This window comes from Numida meleagris, chromosome 11 (genome assembly GCF_002078875.1).
Source record: "Numida meleagris isolate 19003 breed g44 Domestic line chromosome 11, NumMel1.0, whole genome shotgun sequence".
Classification (NCBI taxonomy): Eukaryota; Metazoa; Chordata; class Aves; order Galliformes; family Numididae; genus Numida; species Numida meleagris.
In genome coordinates, this window is record NC_034419.1 from 2576959 (window position 1) to 2599058 (window position 22100).

The 22100-nt window shown below is 53.3% G+C and overlaps 3 protein-coding genes and 1 long non-coding RNA gene across 5 annotated transcripts in view; 1 reads left to right on the top strand and 3 right to left on the bottom strand.

Moving 5' to 3' along the window:
* USP4 (ubiquitin specific peptidase 4) overlaps nt 1–456 on the bottom strand; it is a 34704-nt gene extending 34248 nt beyond the window's left edge. The window contains exons 1-2 of one of the 2 annotated variants that reach the window (XR_002442621.1): nt 246–456; nt 28–155 (exon numbers count right to left, since the gene is read on the bottom strand). Coding sequence is in view for 1 of the 2 variants with exons in the window: in XM_021409784.1 (XP_021265459.1) it covers nt 28–155; nt 246–418 (301 nt within the window). In the remaining variant the exon portion in view is untranslated. The remainder of the gene's footprint in view (nt 1–27; nt 156–245) is intronic. The other variant, XM_021409784.1, reaches the window with a different exon arrangement.
* LOC110404970 lies at nt 513–1271 on the top strand. Its single transcript, XR_002442622.1, has 2 exons — nt 513–747; nt 1032–1271. It is a non-coding gene; the product is annotated as an uncharacterized LOC110404970 (long non-coding RNA).
* Nucleotides 3769–4743, bottom strand: GPX1 (glutathione peroxidase 1). The gene is made up of 2 exons (XM_021409787.1): nt 4440–4743; nt 3769–4361 (listed from the first exon to the last, which is right to left on the bottom strand). Exons 1-2 carry the CDS (start codon nt 4659–4661, stop codon nt 3996–3998), a joined length of 588 nt encoding a protein of 195 aa, XP_021265462.1. The 5' UTR covers nt 4662–4743; the 3' UTR covers nt 3769–3995.
* On the bottom strand, nt 6096–12287 carry RHOA (ras homolog family member A). The gene is made up of 4 exons (XM_021409786.1): nt 12130–12287; nt 9470–9590; nt 7824–7954; nt 6096–7363 (listed from the first exon to the last, which is right to left on the bottom strand). The coding sequence occupies exons 1-4, from the start codon at nt 12283–12285 to the stop codon at nt 7190–7192; spliced, it is 582 nt and encodes a 193-aa protein (XP_021265461.1). The 5' UTR covers nt 12286–12287; the 3' UTR covers nt 6096–7189.

A 22100-nucleotide genomic window follows, 5' to 3' on the forward strand; every position in this document is an offset into this window, starting at 1 on the left:
CGGGCCAGGCCACAGGGCCGCACTCACCGCCGAGCAGACACGCGTTGTCGATGGGCCCAGGGAAGAGGTTGGGGTCGCCCACGCCGGACACGTCCCACCTGTCGTAACCCACGTAGCGCTTCCACAGGCTGAACCAGCGGCTGGCCAGCAGGTACCTGCAACACACGGCCCGGCGCGGCCCTCAGCGCTGGCAGCCCTCTACCAGCCCGGGGACAGGGCAGCAGGGGAGGGCCGGCCGGGCTCACCAGGACTCCCCCAGCCGCATGGACGCGGCCATCAGCGGCCTCAGCTCGGCCCGCTGCACCGCCGGACTCGGCGGCGCTGATTCCACCGCCGCCAGCTCCACCGTCACCGAGCCCGGCGCCTCTGGGCCGAGCTCCGGCCGCGCCACCCCGCCGCCGCCCTGGGCCGCCGCCATCTTGGTGCGCTCACCCCGCCGCTACCGGAACTCGGCCGCGTGCGCATGCGCACTCCGTGCGACCTCTGCGCGCGGGCGCCATTTTGTGGCCCCGCCCGAATGGCCGGAAGTGGGGAGGGCGTGTGGGGTTTGTGGTTGTCTGTGTGCTCCCGCGTCGCTGAGTTTTTGCGGCCCTCTGCTGGGGGTGCGGGCTAGGAGGGGGGAGTTTTCTGAGAGAGCAGAGCTGAGTAACGAGGGGAGCTCGTAGGAGTTGTGAAAGTGCCTCTGGAAGCCATCCCTCAGGGGAGATCGGGGTGTTTGTGTGTTACACGCGCAGAGGTTGCCCAGAGGTACGTTACATATTCAGTGACTGATACCAAGCACGACCTCCTGTTTCCTTGGTACAAAAACTGATCAGAATTTCCTTATCTCCATGGTTCAGAGAGACAGCTCTTTCTGTTATCTAAACAGACTGCAGGGCACGGTTATCCATCAGTGAATGCTAGCAAGCTTAGGAATATTGGCACAACTCGTACCATTGGGAGGGGACTGGGTGTGTTGTTAAAATGAGTCAGCCGTTTGGAGGCAAAGCAGGCATGGCTGGCCTCCACCAATGGTTTCTTCTTCCTAATAGGAAACAAAATCACCTCGTTCATGGCTTTCTAAGGGAGCAAGGGCTTTCAGGCACCACCCAGCTGCAGGCAGGTCTTCCCTCCTGCCCGGCCGTGACAGTGACTGAAATCAGTGACTCGAAGTTCTCTGGAAGTCTGTGTGTGCAACGCAGGTCATCAGAAAGGAGAAAGGAGTTATAAACGGCCAAAAGAGCTTTTAACAGGCTGAGGAATAAAGGGCTTATTTTATTCTCTCTTTGATAGCATTTCTTGTTGTGTAAACACTTCTGAGCGCCGCTGTTCCATGACTTGGGGTTAAGTCCTTGACTCTGATGGGCAGAATGCTGGGGAAGCCAGGAGATAAAGGCAGGATAGGACATTTTATTTGCAGCTAGTTCACACTCCTGACAGGTTCTGAGCTTGTTTAAAGGTTCAAGGAGTTGATGGCAGCTTAGGTCGCCCCAATCATGAGGTGTGGGGAAGGAGGGCCAAACACTCTAGGAAGGGGGGAGAGCTGGGGCTGATAGATAGAGAATGGAAGGGCAGGGTGCGGGCTGGCAAGTAGCTGTTTGCAGACTCTGTACTGTTGCAGTAGGAAGGTGTAGGAGTGTAGATAAGGGACAGATATGGAAGGGGCAATGTCCTCAGGCCACAGAATCGTTGAAGTGCATTACCTGCAGTGAAATGTCTTTTTCCCACGTGGTTCCAACACCCAATAGTCTTGGAGTGCAGGAGCCTGCACGGGGACTGTGCTCTGTTGTGTGTGTCACCAAGGAACGTTTCCAGGCTGCAGGCTGCCCCTTCCACCACCACCCGCTGTCTGAGTGTGATTAAAGCAGACAGGGAACATTGAGGCTGAGAGGCTTTTATCTGCTCTGCACGCTTACTGCTGGGACTGCAGCACGCTTACACTGGAATCGTTTGTTTTTCTGCTGGCTGATTTTCCTCCTAGAGTAGCATCACTGCTATTATTCTGCCGGTGTGGGTCTGTTCTGGAGCTGCTGCTTCGCCTTCCTGCCAGCACAGCCCCACCAGCAGCCAGAAGATAAACAAATCCCTTGGCCCTTAGCACCGAATGAACACAGTGTACAGCTCCAGCAGGCAGCTCTCCCACCTGGGGGTCCCCTTTAGCGGGGCTGCCCTGGTCCCTGTTCCCCGCAGCTGTAGGGCTCTACAGAGGCTGCAGGCGGTGGGAAGTGGCAAAGCATGGAGGTGCCCTGCAAGGAGCTCCTGCTCACACATCTCGAGTCCCGTGAGTCAAGATTAAGGAAATGCCACAGCTCACATTGAGTAAGATTTTTAAATACAATGCAATGAGCTCCTGCTGCCTGTCAGCCACTGCGCTTTCAGTGCATTTCAACATCCTGCGCTAATTAGGGAAGTCAATTTAACTGCAAAATGAATGCACCAAATCAAGCAGCTTCTGCTCCAGAGCTGAAATAAGCCACTGAAAACATCCTGTTTTTTAAACAAAGTTTAAAAGTTAAGGAAGTTAAGAAATAGCCCGGTGAGGGTTGTGCAATCTGAGCTGAAATGCGCATTACTCAGGGGCAGCAGTAAGCAGGGTGGGGCTGCCTGTAGGTTTTGCCATAACGACAGGGGCAGGAGGGGCCTTGAATGCACTCGCATTCATGAAGCAACTGAGAAGGTGAGAAGCTATGAACGGGAAAAAATAACAGAAATCCCCAAAACAAATGGTTTTAATTATGAAAACAATGCAAAAGTGACAGAGCTTAAAAGCGTTGTGCCTTCCCAAGTTGCTGGTGTACGCTTGAACTCCCCGGTGCAGCGCCAGGTTTACACTCGGTGCTTCAAGGCCCTGTGAGGGGTAGATTGTACTGAAACTGTGAGATACCTGGAGTGAAAACTGACTGCAGGAGGACCTGTGCAGGGAGATAGCAGATGAAGTTTGGCACACGCTGATGGCTTCCAAGAGAAACCAATTTCAGCATTCAGCTGCAAACCCTGCATCGCTGCCCAGGAACAACGTGTCAGGGTTGTGGCAGCTCCATGGAACACCTGGCAGCTCAGGAGTCAGAAACGTGGCAGCAAAGGAATCGAAACAACAAAATGCCACAGCCCAAGCCCTGGCCCACCCCCACTTTGTGTGCCGTCTACAATTTTGTGGCCCAGGGGCAACAGCGATAATCAGAGGAGAGGCACTAATCAGAGGAGAGGCACGGCTTCTGCAGAAGTGGTCAAACAGGCTGGGAGCAAGAGAACTGGTTCTCCAGGTGGAGCCCTGCGCCCGTGTGCTGGGGCTGCGAGGTGACCCGAGCTGAACGTGGGATCACAGAATCACGGAATCTTTATGGTTGGCAAAAGCATCTGAGATCTCCAATCCAACCCCAACACACCCCCCCTGCCCACTAAGCCACGTCCCTCAGCGCCACATCCCCACGCTTCCTGCTCCCAGGACCCGTGGCTCCACCAGAGGTGCACGTCGGGCTGCCTCCGACACAGAACAGTGCCAGGGGACCGCTGGGCACATGGGACAGAGCTGGAACGGCGAGCGTGCGTGGCGCTGCTGGGTCTCTCTGGGGCATCCACTGATGCAGGACAAGGAACGGGCGACCCTGGGCAAAGGCCGCTCCTGTGCAGCCCCTCAGCAGAGCGGTCCCGAGCTGCACAGTGGCTGCCAGCTGCCCGGGCACGGCTCAGCCTGCCCCAGCCCGTCACTGTGCGCAGCCCGCACCCAGCCCTTGGCACCCGCCGCCGCGCTCTTCTTCCCGACTCGCCCAGATTCACCACGCCGTGGCCTTAAAGGAGACAGCCTTTTTCTTTATTCAGAGAATCTCAGCACGTCGCCGAGACTCGCGGGGCGCTTCCCCGGGCGGAGTTCCCCCAAACATTTCACACGCGGCTTTGAAAACGTCGGGCGCGCTTCGAGGATTTGGAAGACGCGCCGTCATGAGCAAAGCTTGCGCGGACATCGGGAGTTCAGCCGGAGCAGCAGCCCCTCCTACGACGCGGGTGCAGGATTTCCTTTATTCCGGAGCCTCCTTGGGCACCTTCTGGAGCAGCAGCTCGATGTCGTCCCGCAGCTTGATGGTCTCGAAGTGCCGGCTGTAGCGGCGGAAGGGCACGCCGTCGGGGCCCACCAGGAACTTCTCGAAGTTCCAGGAGATGTCGTTGCGGCACACCGGCGACCAGATGATGTACTGCGGGTTGGTCATCAGCGCCGACGGGTCGTCGTGCGGGAAGGGCAGCGCCTCTCTCAGGAAGGCGAACAGCGGGTGCGCGCCCTTCCCGTTCACCTCGCACTTCTCGAACATGGTGAAGTTGGGCTTGAAGCCGTTGCCGGGCCGCACGTACTCCAGCGAGCGCAGGATCTCCTCGTTGGTGGCGTTCTCCTGCGGGAAGGAGCGGCCCCGTCAGCCCCCGGCCGCGCTCCCGCCCCGCTCCCCGCTCCCCGCTCCCCGCACCCGTACCTGGTGCCCGAACTGGTTGCAGGGGAAGCCGAGCACGCGCAGCCCGCGGGGCCCGTAGCGCTGCTGCAGCTCGTTGAGCTGCAGGAAGTCGCGCGTGGTGGTGCCTCAGAGCGAGGCCACGTTGACCACCAGCAGCACTTTGCCCCGCAGCGAGCCCAGCGCCAGCGGCTCCGCCGCTCCCAGCGGCCGCGCCGAGATCCCCAACAGCCCCGATGCCGCCATAGCTCAGCTCCGCTCCGCTCCGCTCCTTCCCGCAGACGGTCGCTCACGCAAACAGCCCGCCCGGCCCCGCCCCGCGCCGCTTTGTCCCGCCTCAGCCCTGCCGTGTGCCGGCCGCGCCTCTCCCCGCTGTCGGGGGCACTTTTAGAGCACGCGCAGTCGCAGCCGCTCGGGCCGGGGCTGCAGGCGGTGCCCGAGGCGGAGCCGTGCGGCTGCCGCTCCGCTGGCTGTGCCGCGATCCTCCTTCGGCTCGCTCCGCGGGACGGCTCCGCCGCGACGGGGCGGCGCTGACACGGAGCCCCGGGGAAGCCCGGCTCGCAGGGACCGCAGCACGGTTGGGTTGGAAGGGACCTCCCGGCCCCACCCGTGCCGTGTTCTGGCTGCCCGCCCCCAGCTCAGGCTGCCCAGGGCCCCTCCGTGGCATGGGGCGCCTCCAGGGATGGGCGCCCACAGCTGAGGAGCGGGGGATGGGATCGGGCCTGAGGGAGCGGAGGCATCACCCGCGGGGGGAGCACGGCAGCAGAGCCGCGGCTCGTGGGCCGGGCTGGAAGAACGAGCAGCCCTTACTCAGACCCCCGTGGGGGAACAGCGGCTGCGTAACGGTGGCTGTAGCGTGCTGCGAACCGGTTTTGCTCAACTTAAAAAAAGGAAGGAGAAAAAAAAAAACACCCCAAAAAGGGAACAGCTCGAGAATGAGTAAGCTCGGTAACAGCAGCGCACGAAATCCCCACGGGCGGCGCAGCAGCTGGGAACTTCCTGCTCCGCCGCTGTGCCACCCCGGGGCGGGGTCAGAGGGGCTGCCTGGTGCGTTCCCCAAAATAGTGTTCCCCCCCCCCCCCCCCCAAAAAAAAAAAGAGAGCTACGTGGGCATTTTGTAGGACTCGGCGTGGATGCAGCTCCGTGCTGCCTTGCGCAGGGTGCTGACCCAAGCCCAGTTCTGCTGGCAGAGGCACTCCGCTCCACAGCAGCCGCTGGAAATACCACCACCAGCACGGAGCTGCCATCCTGCAGCACATCTCATCTCATCCCGAAGAACAGCCTCCTCCCAGAGCTGGGCCCGGCCCTGCCCCGAGCCCCACACTGCTGCACCGGCACCCCTGGTGAAGGTGGCACGTTACCGTGTGCACGGCAATGCTGACCCGCACCCCGCACACCAACCTGCAGCAACAGGCTTCCAATGCCCTCTTCCTACACCGCCACCTGAGCTGCTCCATCGCCGTGCTCCCGTCCAGATCCCACTTACCCAGTTTGAAGATCAGCAGCGGCTGCTGGTGCTCTGCCGGGCAGGGCCAGGGATTCCGGCTCCGCAGGGAGCGCGTGGGCATCCGCACCAGGAACACGCACACGAGCAACTGCAGCTGCACCAGGAACGGTGCTGCTGGGTCAGGCTGGGGACGCCGGGCCGAGAGCCCGGAGTGAGCAATACAGACACCAGGATACAGGGAGCTTAGAAAACTGCCTTTATTCTATTAGTTGTTGGAAAAAATGAAAATACAGAAAGTTTAGTTGGCTGCAGAACAGCAAGAAGTTCACAGGTTAGGAGTCTGATCACTACGTGGTAACCAAACTTACACAAAAAGTTTCCTTTTTTTTTTCTCTTTTTCTTTTAGTTTTGAAACTGGGTCCAGCAATGAGCTTAAGGCAACTGAACAGTTCAGAAGCTTTGAGTGTGAGCAGGCTGTCTTGTCTCATCCCTATGGAAAAAACTCCTCCTGGCTGCGCAGACCACTCCAATCGTTCAGGTGGGTCAGACTCTTACAAATGAACAGGGGAAGAGGATCAGCTGCTTTCCATTGGACTTTATTTTCAAATACAGTTTCTTAAAAAACCCAGAACACCTTAACGCAGAGGTTACAAGTAACAGTATTAGGAAATCCAATTATACAAAAAATACTACATCTAAGCTGGGGTAAATAGATTTATTTTTGGTAACATACATTTAAACTGGCACTAATTACACAGTAACTAAAAGGTAACTAACATGAAACCACAGAACCCTCACTTCTCCTTAGCTGAATGGGACTCGGTCATTTCAGAGCGACCACATTTTCAAACGAATGCTTTACGCCGCTGAGCCGTGAAAACCAGATCTTCCTAAATGTGATAGCACTGAAGCTACGCTTCGTTCCGCATACAGCCATCAGCTGTTGTACTCAATTAGAATAGGACGTTAGTTATTAAGTAGTTACAGACCAATCCTCTGTGTTGACAGCTTTTTCTCTTTCTAGAGAGAAGAAAGAAGATAGAGAATTGTCTTCAATTAGCGCCTGGCATATCCTGTGAGTGCAGAAAAGGTTGGTTAGAGGAATGTCGAGGTTAACCTTGGGTGCACAGATGAATTTGATGCAGATTGTTATAAAAATCATGGTTGGCTTCTAAATACTGGTAGCAAGATGACTCGATTTTTAAATCTCTTAAGTAAATTATAGATAATGAAAAAGGCCAGTAATCATACACTAAGATTAATAAACAGCACTTCAAAATTACTCAAGTGCAGGGTGCTGCTTTGGCCATCTTCCTCTGGCCACACTTTATAAGAGAAGGCACCCGGACTTTTTCTTGCCACGCCGGGCTTGCAAAGCAGCTCTAGTGGCCATTTCAAAAACCTCCCTCACACCGTCTTTGGTCTTTGCCGAGCACTCCATGTATCCAAATGCACCGATGCGGTTTGCCATATCTCTTCCTTCTTCGGGTTTGACAGGCTCCTGCAACAACACAAAGGAAAATTAAAGCCAAGTGATGAGCTCGGGAAGGAGCCGCAGTATCCGCGCTCATCACTTTAGAACACACAGCTCCGAAGCCCTTTCCTTTTCCAACCTGATTGTATCAAATAAACACGAGCTCAAGCCTGCGTGCCTTCGACCCAATGATCCTCCAAGTCCTTTCTGCCTTGGGGATGCAGCTCTGCAGCACAGCACTGCTGGTAACCCAACAGCTCCTAGGCAGACTGATTTTGTTGTTGAGAACAACATTTGTTTGGTTTTTTCTTCCTTTTTTTCTTATTAAAGACAAACACTCAATTAAGGGTAGGAAATACTTTCTGGTTTCTGCCCTAAGTGCTCACTGTGCAAGCCACAGCAAGCTGCTGATGCCCACTCCATGTTCTGGGCACAAGTGACGTGCCCTTCCTTCGTGTCTTGGTAATGCTCTCAGAAAGGAACCTGCCTGCTTCATTTTGGCCAGCTCTCGTCTTGTGTGCTCGTCATTCCTCAGGTCCTTCTTGTTTCCTACCAAGATGATAGGCACGTTGGGACAGAAATGCTTCACCTCTGGGGTCCATTTCTCTGGGATGTTTTCTGGAAAAAAAACCACAAGGGTGAGTGCACCAAAACCCAGTTCTGGGGCTGCTTGTCTTTTAAGGCTGCTGCCTGCTGACTCGTTGTAATGAGCTACAACACAGCGATGCCCTTTTTCCATGCCAGGTGCAAACAGACCTGTTCTGTGAGACCAAAAAGACAAACTGACGGGCACCCAGTGTTTTGGTTTCCCTACATTTCTCAGTAACTGCTTGACAAGGCTTAGCACAAGGATTTCAAAGAAGAGAAAGCAGAATTCTGATGTGAAGAGTTACGGAGTGTTTGGCTTCAAGAGATGCAGAAGCTAAAGTCTAGCACAACCCTGCAGCACGGCTTTTTACAGCACCCACAAACCAAGATCAAACCACTGCCCCGAACTCTCCCACTCGGTGTCACTCTATGGATGATGAAGAGAGCCCTTCTAAAAGGGCACTTTCACACCCAGCCTCCTGTTCAATGGCTGCTGCCTCCCAGAGGCAAGGCAAGAAATCAGAGAGAACAGCCCCCAAGTCATCCCACTGAGGAAGCCTTTCACCCCTCCTTTCCGCCTCCTTGTTTCTTCCTCAGGCAACTCTGGGAGGAAGGGTTTACCCACAAGACAGATCAGAGGAGTAGGGAGATCTGGTGAGATAGCTCACAAATAGCCACCAGTGAAGGTCACTGGTGATGGGATCTTTGCAGCAATTCACTTGTTTAAGAAAGTGTTACCACAAAATATGTGGCTGGGAGACTACAATGGATGGAGTAATTACCATTTTAATTGGGACAGAAATCAAAGTTCCCGAGATGTTGTGAGTCTCTGCAATAGGAGCCCTTCTATTTCTTCTTGCCCTCTTCAGAAACATCTTTTTAAGCTCAAACACACAGATATCCACGTATCACTCTTATAAATCAAACACCGAACACTTCAGCCTTGGACCCTGCACAGGAGAGGTGCCATCTGCTACACCAACATCTGTCTCATCTGGAGCTCAGAAATCTCACATCAAGCAGCTCTGTTCTCTCCTCTTTATGCTGTAGACCCTCAGCCTCTGTGATCCAGTGAGGAAGCCTCCTCTCTCCGTGCTGAGCCCTCTCCAGGTCAGGTTTCTTCCCCACCATACAAAGAAAGAGAGCTCTGTGTATTTGGAACCTAATAATTGAGAGTGTTTCAAACCATCCTCTCTCCTGAATAAAAAAAGGGGGGGGGGGAAGGAATGACACAGAGCTAACTTTTCCCATTTACATAGGAAGGGAGTTGGTCAATTTTCCTGGATATAGTGTGATCTTGAGTGTGTAAGAACCTGCCATTTTCAAGGAGAAATTATAATAATAAAAAAAATCAAAGTGCCACTCTGAATTGTTAGGTTCCTTAAAGATCTTAATTTCTGAAAACTATACACTGCAATAAATGCAAATTTTGAAGCCAGAAATGCTCTCATTGCAGCACACGGAAATATATTTCACAGAATGATTTCCAAAGGGGAACACAGCAACACGCAGAAGCAGTTTTCATTTAATTACTGACCTACTTACCTAAACTATCAGGACTATCGATTGAAAAACACATTAGTATAACATCGGTATCTGGATAAGAAAGCGGTCTAAGTCGATCGTAGTCTTCTTGTCCTGCTGTATCCCACAAAGCCAACTCCACCTGCAGCAGAAAGACCAGGGATGTTGTGATTCTGAAGCGAGCAACCCAAGCAGTGCACGAGGTATTCCAGTCAGCACCACTCAGGAGCAGCAGAACACAGACACAACTGCTTTGACAACAGAGCTATTAGAAACTGCCCACCCCGTAACTCCAGCAATCAATTTCTTGCAGCTTGTGAGTCTTCCCCTCATACCCACGCCTCACGTCGGTTCTCTGAAAGGACCTGAAAGCTGCCAGCAGAAAAGCGAGCCGGGGGGATTAAAGGGAACCAGCTGCAAAGGGCAGGGGAGCCGTTCGACAGCCATTCCAGGAATACTGGCTGTCAGACAAAGAGGACCCTCCAAGCGGCTGCTTTTAGGATTATGCATTTTCTCAACTGGTTCACAGCTGGAACCTGTAGCGACGAAGAAATGTCACACTAGCACTTATTGGTGCACAAACTCTTACAACTCCATCCGAGCAGAAATGTAGGCTTGCCATGTGCTTCAGAACACAGCCTGTTTGTGCACAAAGCTTCCTGTCACTCAGAACTGAACGAAGCCGCTCACGTTCTCGCTATTTACACTTCTTCTTTACTCTTCTCCTTTAGACTCCTAGGCTCCAAAACTGCAGAAAGAAATCCACAGCGGCTCCGATAGAGACAGACAGAACTGGAACTCAAATGTGAGCCTCACCAGGCAATGCAAACTCCTGGTTATGCTGCAAAATGCAACGCCTGCAGATGACATACAGAACACCGTGTCGGAAATACAGAATGACTCCTGGAGCAATCCCTGCATTCACAGCTCCCAGTGTGAGTTTGGTGGCCAACAACCACACTTCTTACAGAGGGATCTGCTGCGGGTTCCCTCACAGGACGCTCCTATCAGCTCCTTTGTGCTGTGTGAACAAACACACCCCACAGCATCACCGTCCTGTTCTCACCAGGCCCTGCACGATTCTGGAAACGCTTCCCCAAGAAGACAGCAGGCATGCAGCCCTCAGACACAGCAGCCTGCAGCACTGCTCCTCCGCGGGCTTTTCTAACCAAGTTTTCAGAAGACAAAGTGCTTGGATAAAATATGTCACCTGCTTACAAGAGAGGCAGCTGACGTTTCCACAGCAGAAAATGCGCTGCTTGAGCTACTCGTGCCATTATTATCTAGTGCTGGCTGCACAGGGCACGGCTCCCTGGCCTACCCATTGAGAGATGCAGGGATTCAGGCAGCAGGGAGCGAGGCCATTTGGTTGGGTGATACGAGAGAGAAACAAATATCAGATGTACTTTAAACAACAATTTAAGATCTTGTATCTCAGATATGATATAGCAACTGTAGACATTGTAATTGTGGAGGAAAATGTGCTTTTATACTAGCCTAAAAGGATTTTTTTCTATTCTATCCGCAACATAGGAGAGAAGAGCTCTTTTCAGACTTGGATGGCATGAAGTGTAATGACTGAAACCACAATTAATCCGTACCTCTGACAGTAGGAAATGAAATGCAACATAACACCCATAAATGGCTCTGATCTTGGCTCAAATCGGAACTGAAACTGAGCAGTTCCAATGAATGTCAGTGCACCTGAACCACAAGTGAGAGGAAGGTATTCTGAACCTACAGCGAAGGGACAGTGGAGAGGCAGGGGGAGCTCAGCACCACAACCTGCCTTGGAGCACCAGGGAGGTCAGCTGCACGCTAACAAGCAGGCACACGTCATGCTTGCCAAGATGGCTTTGGAAGTAGTTGTTTTTTCAAGGTGCAAGGTTCCAGAGCACCCTGCAAAGTGCCAGTTTTACACAGCACATCCCACCTGGTGCGACACAAACGCAGAAAGCAATGAACTCGGCTTTCAGACGACGAACTTCAGAAGGCTGGTTCCCGGTGCAGGAGTTTGGGGGGGGGTTGTTTGGCAAACAAAGGGACTCAGAGGTCACACAAATTCAAAACTACTTTTCAAAGTATTGAAGATGAAATATATGAACAATACATTCACAAAAGAACAACTGAAAATGAAGCTCGGTGAGCAGTCCTGGGCACGCCTGGCTGCTAAGATCTGCATTCCTGCAGACAAGCAGGACAGATGATGCTGATCAACACCACAGAAATGAAATCCCTTTGAAGCCTGCCAGTCATCTGTTCCAAAGAGGATTCTGCACGTTGCCAGGAGCGGGTAGGAAAAAAGACTGCTCCAGGAACTTGTCTTTGTCCTCACAATCGTAGGACTCAATCAAGGCAGGGCCAGCCCTCTGCAGTCCCAATGGGCAGCAGCCCGGCGTCCTTGGCACATCTTCACTCCCACAAACCACATCCACCTGTCAGAACTGCCTGTTTTTCAGAATCTCAAATCGTACAGGGTTAGAGATACGCTGTTAAGCAGCCCCTGGCTATGAGCAGGTTGGTATTTTTACCGCATGCAAACGCTACGCTTTTAAAAATGAACTGACAACGTGAGTACTGAAAGCACCTGTACTGACCACTTATTAAAGAAGCGTGCTGATCTCCAGGCTGTTCTGAATAAATGCACATTCATTGTGACTTCTGTCAGCGTGTATACATACCTGCTTTCCATCCACTTCAATATCTGCTACATAATTTTCAAAGACGGTGGGAACATAGACTTCAGGGAACTGGTCTTTGCTAAACACGATCAGCAGACAGGTCTTCCCGCAGGCACCATCGCCCACTATCACCAGCTTTTTTCGAATGGCTGCCATAGCTGAAACACAAGAGGACAACTTATTAATCCTTCCATTGGAGCTTCTAACGGAGATGCTAATAATTAGCCATCGTTATGTTTCTAACCGATAAGAACTTCTAAATCGAGTCTCTCTGCTCCACACAGAGACACATCTGGAACGATGAGAGTTCAGACTCCCATCTTTATAAGAAAAGCAAGTGCTGCTGAGGCACTGGGCACGGAAGCAGCAGAAGTGAGTGGAAATCGGCGTGTTATAGCACTGCCTTGTCTGTTACGGAGTTTGAGACGTGAAACTCCAGAGAAAGCAAGCGAGCAGCAGCAGTGCCCGTGAGCACGTTCTGGGCAGTGTGTTTTCGACAATCCAGTAAGCAGCGCTTCGGTTCGAGGGCACTGACACTCTCCCCAGGCTGAGCTGTCCCAGCGACCCGGTGCCAGAAGCTCAGTGAGTCACTTGGGCTGGGGAGCGCCCTGCTGCCGCGTCACAGCGCTGCCAGAACCATCTCCAGGCCACAGCCCGCTCCTCCGGTTCCAGCCGGCACGCTGCGGAGGGCCGGGAAGCGCACAGCTCGCTCCTGGATGGCACGGCCGGCGGCTTCGTGTGGGCTGCTGGGATCTCTGCTGCTTCCTCCTGGAAACGTCCCCTTGGCAGCAATAAAAGAACAAAAGGAAATGGCAGGAACCGCTAGGAAAGCAACAGAAGGACAACGTTGGTCTCAAAGCTGGAAGAGGTTGAACAAAAGCCGGAGTCAGGGCAGGGCTGAAAGAGATGACCGTGCTGGAGTTGGCAAACATCTACAGAGTCAGGAGTGGCCCAAACAGAGCGGACAGACACCGACTGCTTGTCATCACTCCCCGCAAACGACTGTGAGGGAGTGACACAAAGGCAGCAGAACGGGGTCCAAGCCCACCAGAGGGCAACAGGGACCCGGGCAACTCCAGCAAGGGGATGCTGCGGGCACAAGAAACACACGTGGCCCTAAAGGAGACTGGGCAGGTATGAGGAAGAAGCTTCCTGCACAGGTTCAAGAATGCAGAAACCACGCCTGAGTCGGAAAATCCCCACAGCAGAAAGTACTCTGAGGCTGAGAGTCCTTGGAAGCACTATATATATGCTTGTTCTCTTTTCTCAAGCATTTATTTGCTCCCACTGCAGGAGCGAGACAGATATAAGGAGGGACTGAGCTGCAGGGGACTGGAGCAGGACAGAACCACATCGACTTCCTTCTGCATACAGGGAGGGCACTTTGGGGGGCACCCTGAGTCACCCCACAAGGCTTCCCGGCCACGGGGCCTATGGCCACACTGCCACCATACCCACTGTAAGAGCAACTGGGCACCCCCAGACATAACTCATGCTGTGCTGAGCCCAGTACAAGGCTCATGGGGATGACTGGTGCTGCTGGCGAGGGGAGAAAAGCTTGAGGAAGCAGAGAAAAGAAGAATACGGCCAAAACGTTTCCTCCTTTCCACCTCTTCTCTCGCCCTTGGAAATGAAGCAAATGAAAAGATGAAACTAACCACCTCAAGGCAACCCTCAGCACCGCTTCATGGCGAAGCAGCAGCGGTTGGCAGAGGTTCCAGGCTTCTGCTGGGGGTGCCAAGTAGGGAAGGACCCTTCAGCCAGCAAGGGCCTGGGGACTTTTGGAGCACGGCTTCATCAGACAACTGCTCAAGTAATCCAAATCTCTCTCTAAAATGGGCTACATTCACCTTATGAATACACACATACACACATTTGCGTTATTTACCTTAGGGGTTTAGGGTTATTTTTACCTTTGTGGAAGGTTTAAAATGATACATGCTCTAGAAGGGTTCTCTTTCAGAGGTTTTAGATGGTTTTGAGTATTTCCAGCAATGGTAATATTTGATTTTACAGAACTGGAGATCATCTGTCCTCTGCACCAAGTCACAATCAGCTGCTTAAGCCCCGGCCCCTGCCAGCTCTCTCCCCGGCCCTTCAGAACCACGATGCTGAACCCCATGGACCACTGCAGCAACCCGCTCCTGCACTCTGCTTCCTCTGAGTGCACGTCCCCTGCTGCCCGCCCTCAGCCTTCCTTACATAATATAAGCCCATTACCGCTTATCCTGCTTGACACAGGCGTAGGAGAACAGCTTATTCCCTTTCCCTCGTGCGTACCTTCATTCAGCCTTCCCTGCAGGCAAACCCACCCCAGCTCATCCGGCGTTTCTTTGCACATCGTGCTTCCCGTGCCTCCCACCTGCACCTCCTCGCCAGAGCACGGGGACCAGAGAGCAGATCCAGCGCTCCAGTGCCGTGAACCAGCACGTGGACATCTGGGGAGGGAGCGCCGCTGCCGCCTTCCTAGCACGCTTCGTGTCCGCAGCAATGTCCCCAACAAACCCAACCAGTTTTGTTCTTCACGGGACAGCGCGTATCTGGCCACGGCAACAGCACCCTGCACTCCACGGCAGCTAGGAGGGATCGCCAGCTCTGGCAAACGCTCGGAAGAACAACATCTGGATGGCATAACTGAGAAGGAATCTGACTGCTTGCAGTGGGACCGCGTCTCAGGGATCTGTATCACCGGGACAACGCTAACAGCGCAACACTGCACTTGGGGCCTTCTGCATTTTGGCACGCTCTGCTTTTCTTAACCAGGTATTCTAAAGCCTGGATATACACCCGCTTGGTGCAGAAAGCAAGAAGTGCTTTGCTAGCCTACAAAGCTAGCAGGACAGCATCTAGGCTACGCGCACGCTTCATTTGCTGCAGTGCAGCCAGCACGCAGCTCCAGGGAGGGGTGAGAAGAGATTCGAATGGAAGAGATTCAGTGCTGACACCCCCCCGGGCAGCGCTTCCCCAGGTACCACAGGAGCTGCAGTTCCTCTCTCGGCACAGGGCGCTCCTGTTTGCTCAGCTGCCACACTAATACCCTTGTTACACGAGGCTATTTCGAAGCGCAGCAGTCACGCAGCATAAAGCTCTGCTTGTTAGGAGAACCTACTGAATACTCCCAAAGAAAGAAAAGATGAGGGGGAACATAATTTTTTCCACGTTTAAAACGTATTCTGCCCCCGCTCCCCCAAAGCATTCTTGTTTACCACAACGGAACCTGCCCCTTTAGTTCAGCACGCCTGTTATTTTTCCAAGGGAACGCTGGCAGTGCCCCTCTCCTGCAGAGCCCAGTCACGCTCGGAAGGGAGGCCCACGGGCACGCTGCTGCCGCTCGAGAGGTGGGCATGGTGGCACCCAGCAGCCCAGGCACGCCTCTCCAGCTCTGCATCTCAACCCGGAGAAAGTAATAAAGGGGAATTAAAGCCCTTTCCCACCGCACAGGTATCCTCACTACACTTCGTGTCATTGACTGCTACCAACTTTATATTGCTGCTACGCCACGCAGGCAGACCCAAGGTGCTCTGTCTGAACAGATGGCTGCTTACGATAACGGCAGCAGCAGCCCAGCAGTCCCACCGAGGACATCTCTGCTGCTGGGAGTGGAAATACCCTTTAGATTCTTTCCCACCTGATCTTCCTAAAGTCTTCAAACACAAGGTGTTGGAGTGTTTCGGCATCTTGCAGGCAGCCCTGCACGCCGAGCACCAGGCAGACCGATGCCCAGCGCTCTGCTCTCTGCGTCCCCCTTCACCCAGCCAACCCTGCCGGGGTGGGGTAGAGCCCTGCCAGGGCCTGTGCTCAGTTCTAGAATATTCCCTCCTGTGAGGATGGAGGGGGAGGAGTTTCCATAGCGATCCCGGAGAGGAGGAGCGCAGGGATGGATGAGCAGGCTGCTCCCACCGCTGCCTTCTGACATACAAAAGGAGAATGTCCCAAATCTCTGAGCAGTTTGGAGCAGAAGGCAGAGCGGGCACAAGCATGTAAGTCTGCCCATAGAGCAGCTGCACGCAGATGGGGAAGGGACCAGGGCTGAGTATGGAGCATTTGGGTGAGGGAATGGCACCGAGAGCATCATCAGAGGGAAGAGGAGGATGGCAAAGGCTGTAACCTTTGGCCGTGACCAGTCCCCCTCCTCCAGCTCAGCCCAGGTCTCACAGATCTGCCAGCAGGACGAAGCATCCCAGCCTTCTCCCCCTTCATCTCCCACGGAAAAACGTCACTGACTGCACACCTTGCAGGCTTTTTCCCCACCGCATCTTTTCATGAATGAAAGTACACATAAGCAAACATTACAAACACTGCAGAGGCTGCTGTTGAAGTGCAGCTCACGCTGCCTTCGTCAGCTCCCCCGAGCACACAGAGCCCGCACAGGACGGGCCCTGCGCTCAGCCGGCCATGCCTGTGAAGTAAAGGAAACCGTGACCCCAATTCACCTCTTACAGAAGCTGCACAACAGGTTAGCAATCAGCCTTGGGACTGCGCTGAAAGGGAGGAAAGAGATGTGATTCAGTCATACAGAGGAGTTAGGTTTAACCCTAAGAACTACACACACCAAAACACGCTGCAAGCGAGCACTTATTTCTTGCCATTATATCCAAAGGCATCCAGAACAGAGCTCGTCTGCACTGCACTGAAAGCAAAGACAGACGAGCTCTGCCCCCAGAGAGATCACACCCGTGTGATACCACGTACAGCACCCAGCACTGCGGGCTGGGAGGATGCCTCAGCCACAGAGATGCAAGCACTAAAAACACAAATGCTGCAAGGGGATGGTCAGCACAGCTTGCTTCAATACTGAGCAGCTGTGTGACTGCGTGCAAACTTGCCTGTGGATGCTCACACTCACACGAGCCATTTGATGTGTTGCTATTGAGGCTTTTGGGAAATCACCATATTCTTCAGGGAGCATCGAGAACATGAGGCAGTTTTGTTTGACAGCACTGCAAAATAGTTCTATTTCTAACTACCGTGCACCATGGGAGCAGGTGGTACGAAAAGATGGGGTTTTTTTTTGGAGGCTTATATTTGAAATTTAACACTCAAAACAGTCCCGGAGCTGGCAAAGCACAGGGCACGCTACTGATGCGGCACGTTATACACAACCCACCATGGACATTTTCTATTGCACAACTGAAGTGCAACTGAAAAATGACACAGAAGGTCGGCACGGCTGCCAGCAGGACTAAGTGCTGGGCGCAGGACCTCGGACATCCGAGCACAGCGCTTGGCTTTCCACTCATGGGTTACTCCAACTGCTAGCCATGCTCGAGCCTGGCAACTTTCAGTAGCTTGGGAAGTGCTTTGCAAACAGAGCCGTCCATTTCCAGAGCCAGCTCTACTCCAGGAGCCATGCAGCTGCGCTAAACCCCAGGTAACAAAGCTCAGCAGGCCCCAGCCACTGCTAACTGATAACCCACTCACTCCTCTGCAGCCCATCCCTGGAACCACGAGCAGAGGCAGCTCAGTGCACCGCGTCTCAAACGCATCGCTTCGGTGCCAGGCTCGGCGAACCCTTAATGACTGATGTATTTTATACAGAGCAAGAAAGAGCTAGCCAGAAGTGCAAAACTGGAGCTTTACAGGTGCGAGCGTACCACACGTGCCAGTTATGCGCTGCTGGTGCTGCTCTCACTGCTGCAGCACAGGAGAGTGCAAAGCTTCCCAGGACGCCGGGCTGGCACTCAGCACCAGATCAGTGCTGGGGGTATCGTGTGACATCTCAACGTGGGATTCCTCGTATCAGATGGCAGCCTTTGCTTTCCTCTTCAGGAGGAATCCTGTGCGACAACACGCAGTGCATCTGACCCCCAGAGAAAACTGCTTTGGATTGTGATATTTTCTGGATTTCTAGCCACGGCTCTCCACCCGCTGGGGCCTTACACGAACAAAGCCAGGGCACCAACCCCAGCCTCCCGCCCTGCACCACAGGCAGCTGCAAGGCAGGGAGCTGGCAGAAGGGCAGGGAGGAGGAAGAGGAAGGAACAGCGTCCTGTGCAGGGCTCCCTGGGCAGCTGCACACCCCCACCCCCCCCAGCTGGGCCAGACGCCTCTGAACCAGCGCACAGCTCCAGGCTCACAGCCTGCAGGAGGAGGGAGCTCCCGCAGCTTAATGACACATTGTGAGTAAAGCCACTTCCTTCCAACTCCAAACCATCCCTATTCATTGCTCTAGCTGCCGCCCGACTCCCGGGCAGGCACAGAGGAGCAGGCCGCCTCCCTCGCCCTTTCTGCTTTTAGCACAAAGGAGCACCCAGCGCCGTGGCTCTTGCTCCGGCAGAACCTGCACTTTCCACGCCGGGATAAGGTTTTCTTTGATGCTTCCTCCTTTACAGCTCTGCTAATTCCTTCACGCTGCCGCTCGGTGCAGCAGCAACCGCAGCCCAGGAGCTGACTGCCCCACGGGCACAGGCTCTGCTGCGCTCCCCCCACATCTAAGAGCTGCCCTCCTGCACTGAATACGAGCCATACTGATTTTATAGCAGTTCAGCTCTTACTGAAAGCGATGCGCAATTACACCGAAGGCCAAGAGAACACCTGCACTTAAGAACCGAACTGAAACAATTAGCACTAATTATTTCTCAGTCCGCGCTGAGTGACGGTGCCTTAATTCTTTCCTGAACGCTTTGTTACTTGTTCCATTATTGTACCTGGGATTGATGTCTTACTCTGATGGGATTACAATCATTAACGCTGTCCTACTTCTTCTGATTATTAGTGCTCTTCCAGACTCCTTAAATCACTGCAGTAGTTCAAGAGCTTTCTGGAAAAACACATCCATATAGAACCCCACCAGACAGCACACAGGGCACAGACTCAAGCTGAGCCACGCACAGAGCAGGGGTGTAAGCCAGCAGCTCCGGGCAGTAAAGCACACAGTGATGCTCCATCCTTCCTATTGACAGAGGTTATGGAGAGCTTTCAAGATCTGCCACCTCTTGGCCGAGGCTCCTCCTCGAGCTCCCTTTTCCCCCAGTGAGGTGCTTTCTGTGCCTTCAAAGCTTGTTTTTCTGCTTTCGGTTTCTACTTTTCTCCTGTCTCATCGGTACAGCTTTCCTGCATTACACTGTAAATGCAAACAGAACAGATGCTTTCATTTCCCTTCCAGGCCAGGTTACTCAGTTATCTCTCTTTCAATGCCTGATTACAGAAAAACATCACAGAGGGAGGTTCCCAAAGTGTGTTTTTTCTTAGCCAGCTTGAGCCCAAACGGCTAGAAGCTAAAGCTGCAATACGTGCAAGCAGAACTCTCCATCCAAACACTGGCATCGGGCGCCCTGTTTTCCAAATGCCAAACCCAGCGAGATCCTTCTGAGGTCCCACAAGTTCCCTTTGTTCCTGCCAGGCTCCCCGCTGTGCTGCCCTCCTCCCTGCTCTGACGGTTACAGGATGGATGCCGTTCCAGCACCCAGGGAAGAAGCTAATTGCAGCATTTCTCCTCTGGTCTGCGGCAGGATGCCCTCCCTCCCTGCCCCAGGCCAGGGCTGCGGGGCAGGAAACATTTAACTGGAGGGTGCACAGCTCCATCATCCCTCCACACGCCTGTTGCTTTGCTCCCACTGACCCGTTCTTTGTTATCAGCACACACGAGAGCGCTTCTCTTATGCAATACCGAGTCCCAAGATTACTCCGCTCAAAATGAGATTAGGGCTTAATATTGAGGTAATTATAGTAGATCTGTGGATTTCCAGTCATGCGTGCGACCTGCGGGACGCTCGGCATTTGGGCCAGCTTGCTGCTCAGCATCCCCCTGCACAGACTCCAGCACCAGGGCCGGTGGGAGCACGCAGACACACACACACCTGGCTTCAGCTCCAGGCACCCAGTGTTCTGCTCCCACAGGGATGCTCTCACCTGGCCTCATCCTCCTCTCCCCCCTCAAGAGAGCGGCTGAGACCGCACTGCTCCGGGCCAGATGCCCACCAGCTCCACAGGCACCTAAGACGACCGAGAGCAGGACAAGGAAATGCACTGCTACAAGTTTATTTTCTCAGTTTCCAGCTTGGGCACTCCTCACTTTGCAGTCTTTGTGCTCAGCAGCACACCTGATAGCGTTTCCTTCTGTGATTTCACCTGCATGGTCCTGAAGCTCCAAAAAATCACTGCCACTCGGAGCACTTTGTAGGGCTGAGCTGGAGGGTTCAGGCCTCTAAGCACCCCCTGCATGGAATCCATGCCTTATCTCTGGTCACCCCTGTTAGACTCTCGTCTGCTTGCCCTGGAGTTCTGAACCCCCAAGCTCCTTTCCCTGGGCAGCAATCAGGACATCAGCAGGCTGTGACCCAAGAGCTGCGATGCTGTCCTGTTTTCTTACCAATCCTCTTCCCAGAGCTCCTCACGTGGCTCAATCGATCACTGCCAAACATTAAAATCCCATTTCCACTGAATGAAGACAAAGCTCTTCCTCATAAGTGGCAATAATTAACTCTCACCCCATCAAATTAAGATTATTTTTTCCGCCTGATTTGCATTTACCTGGAATGAAATTCATTTGATACTTTTCCGCCTTTCATTCAGTATCCAAAGGCCTGGGCTGCAGTTCCTCCTTCTCAGTTTGACTTTCCTTCCTGGACTACTCCACGCCCACCCCATCCTCAGACCTCACCAGATCCTCTGGTCGCACTCAGCATGTCCTCCCTGCCCCACACCTCCCCTCTCCGTGCTTGCAGGGCATTCAGAAACGTGGGTACACTCACACAGCACCATTTCCTTTGCAAAAGTCAGCTGATTTCACCCACTGTAAGTTAAGGGTCTCTCTCTTTCCATTGAGCATGACGAACTCACAGGTTCATGGGCACTGAACTCTGTGACCTCCTACTGAACTATTTTTAAGGACTGACACCACGCAAGCCATCTTCTGTTTCTCTGCCTTCACAGCATTAAGCAAGAAGTCACACAGCATAACCACCAATGCAGCCGCTGGATTCCCAAGCTCCTTTGGAAACCCTTGGGCACGTACCATCCAACCTTGGCATTTTGTGACGGTATTTATCGCATCTTTCTAAAATGACCTCTTTGCTGACAGTGCTTCAAGCAAAGAGAGATCTTCCAACGAGTGCCGTTCTGGCAGAGAAACCTCTTTGGTTTGCACAGTAAGCAGAAAGGACACACCTAAGTCCGCTCATTTTCTTCTGATGGCTTTATCATCAAATATTTCTCTCCCTTCATCACCTACCGACCCTCCTGACTCCAGCAAGCTTCTTGCTTCCAATGGGCTTGGAAAACAATGTATTCTTTTGCCATCAGCGTGATGCTGCTGAACGTCTTTCTGGCAGGTCCTCGTGCTTTTCGCTTGACTTGAAGGTGAGAGCTCACATCCTCGTTCATTATTCTGGTCAACTTCATCACCTGAGCTGTATCCCTCTTTCTGGCAGTTTCTTTATCCCAAACTGCATGCTCATTCTCCTCTGTCAATGTTCCACACTATAATTTAAAATCTTCCCAGCAACACGTTCGATTTAAAGGGCAGAAGCCGAGCTCTGCTGTGGTTTACATGGAAGCCAGGCTTCCCCAACAGCTTTTGGACCGAGGTTCACAAAACAAGACAAGGCGCTTTGTCAGCACCAAGACCCTCCTGTCAGAGCTCTCACCTCACGCAGCTTTGACAGGGCAGATAGGAGGTGAAGAACAAAGAGCCTTCAGGTGTAAAACACAAGGCAGATGGAACTAGCAAGGAATGCAAGCTTTCAAACGCCTGCGCAAGCAAAGGCCTTAAAATCCTCCGTCTTCCTAAAAGCAGTGAAGGTGAGGAGGAGGAATCGCTTTGCACGGAGCACAGGAGGACCCACTGCACACTGACAGCTCCAGCTGAGACAGAGGGCTGCAAAGCACTGCTGCCTTACTGAGCACGGAGACCGCAGGCAGTCCTGTTTCTGATCAACATCAGCAAAAAATAAACAACAAAACCCAACCGTTAGAGCTGGAGGAAAGAGAAACCCGCATCTGTTGTGGGAGCACAGCCCAGTTCTACACAG

Bases quoted from the DNA above. Each gene is read 5' to 3' on its own strand.
- RHOA (XM_021409786.1), bottom strand. From the start codon at position 12,285: ATGGCAGCCATTCGAAAAAAGCTGGTGATAGTGGGCGATGGTGCCTGC. The intron at 9,591-12,129 runs GTATGTATACAC...TTTCTGCTGCAG, and splicing joins TTGAAGTGGATGGAAAGCAG to GTGGAGTTGGCTTTGTGGGA. The intron at 7,364-7,823 runs GCAGGTTCCTTT...GTGTTGTTGCAG, and splicing joins AGCTGGCCAAAATGAAGCAG to GAGCCTGTCAAACCCGAAGA.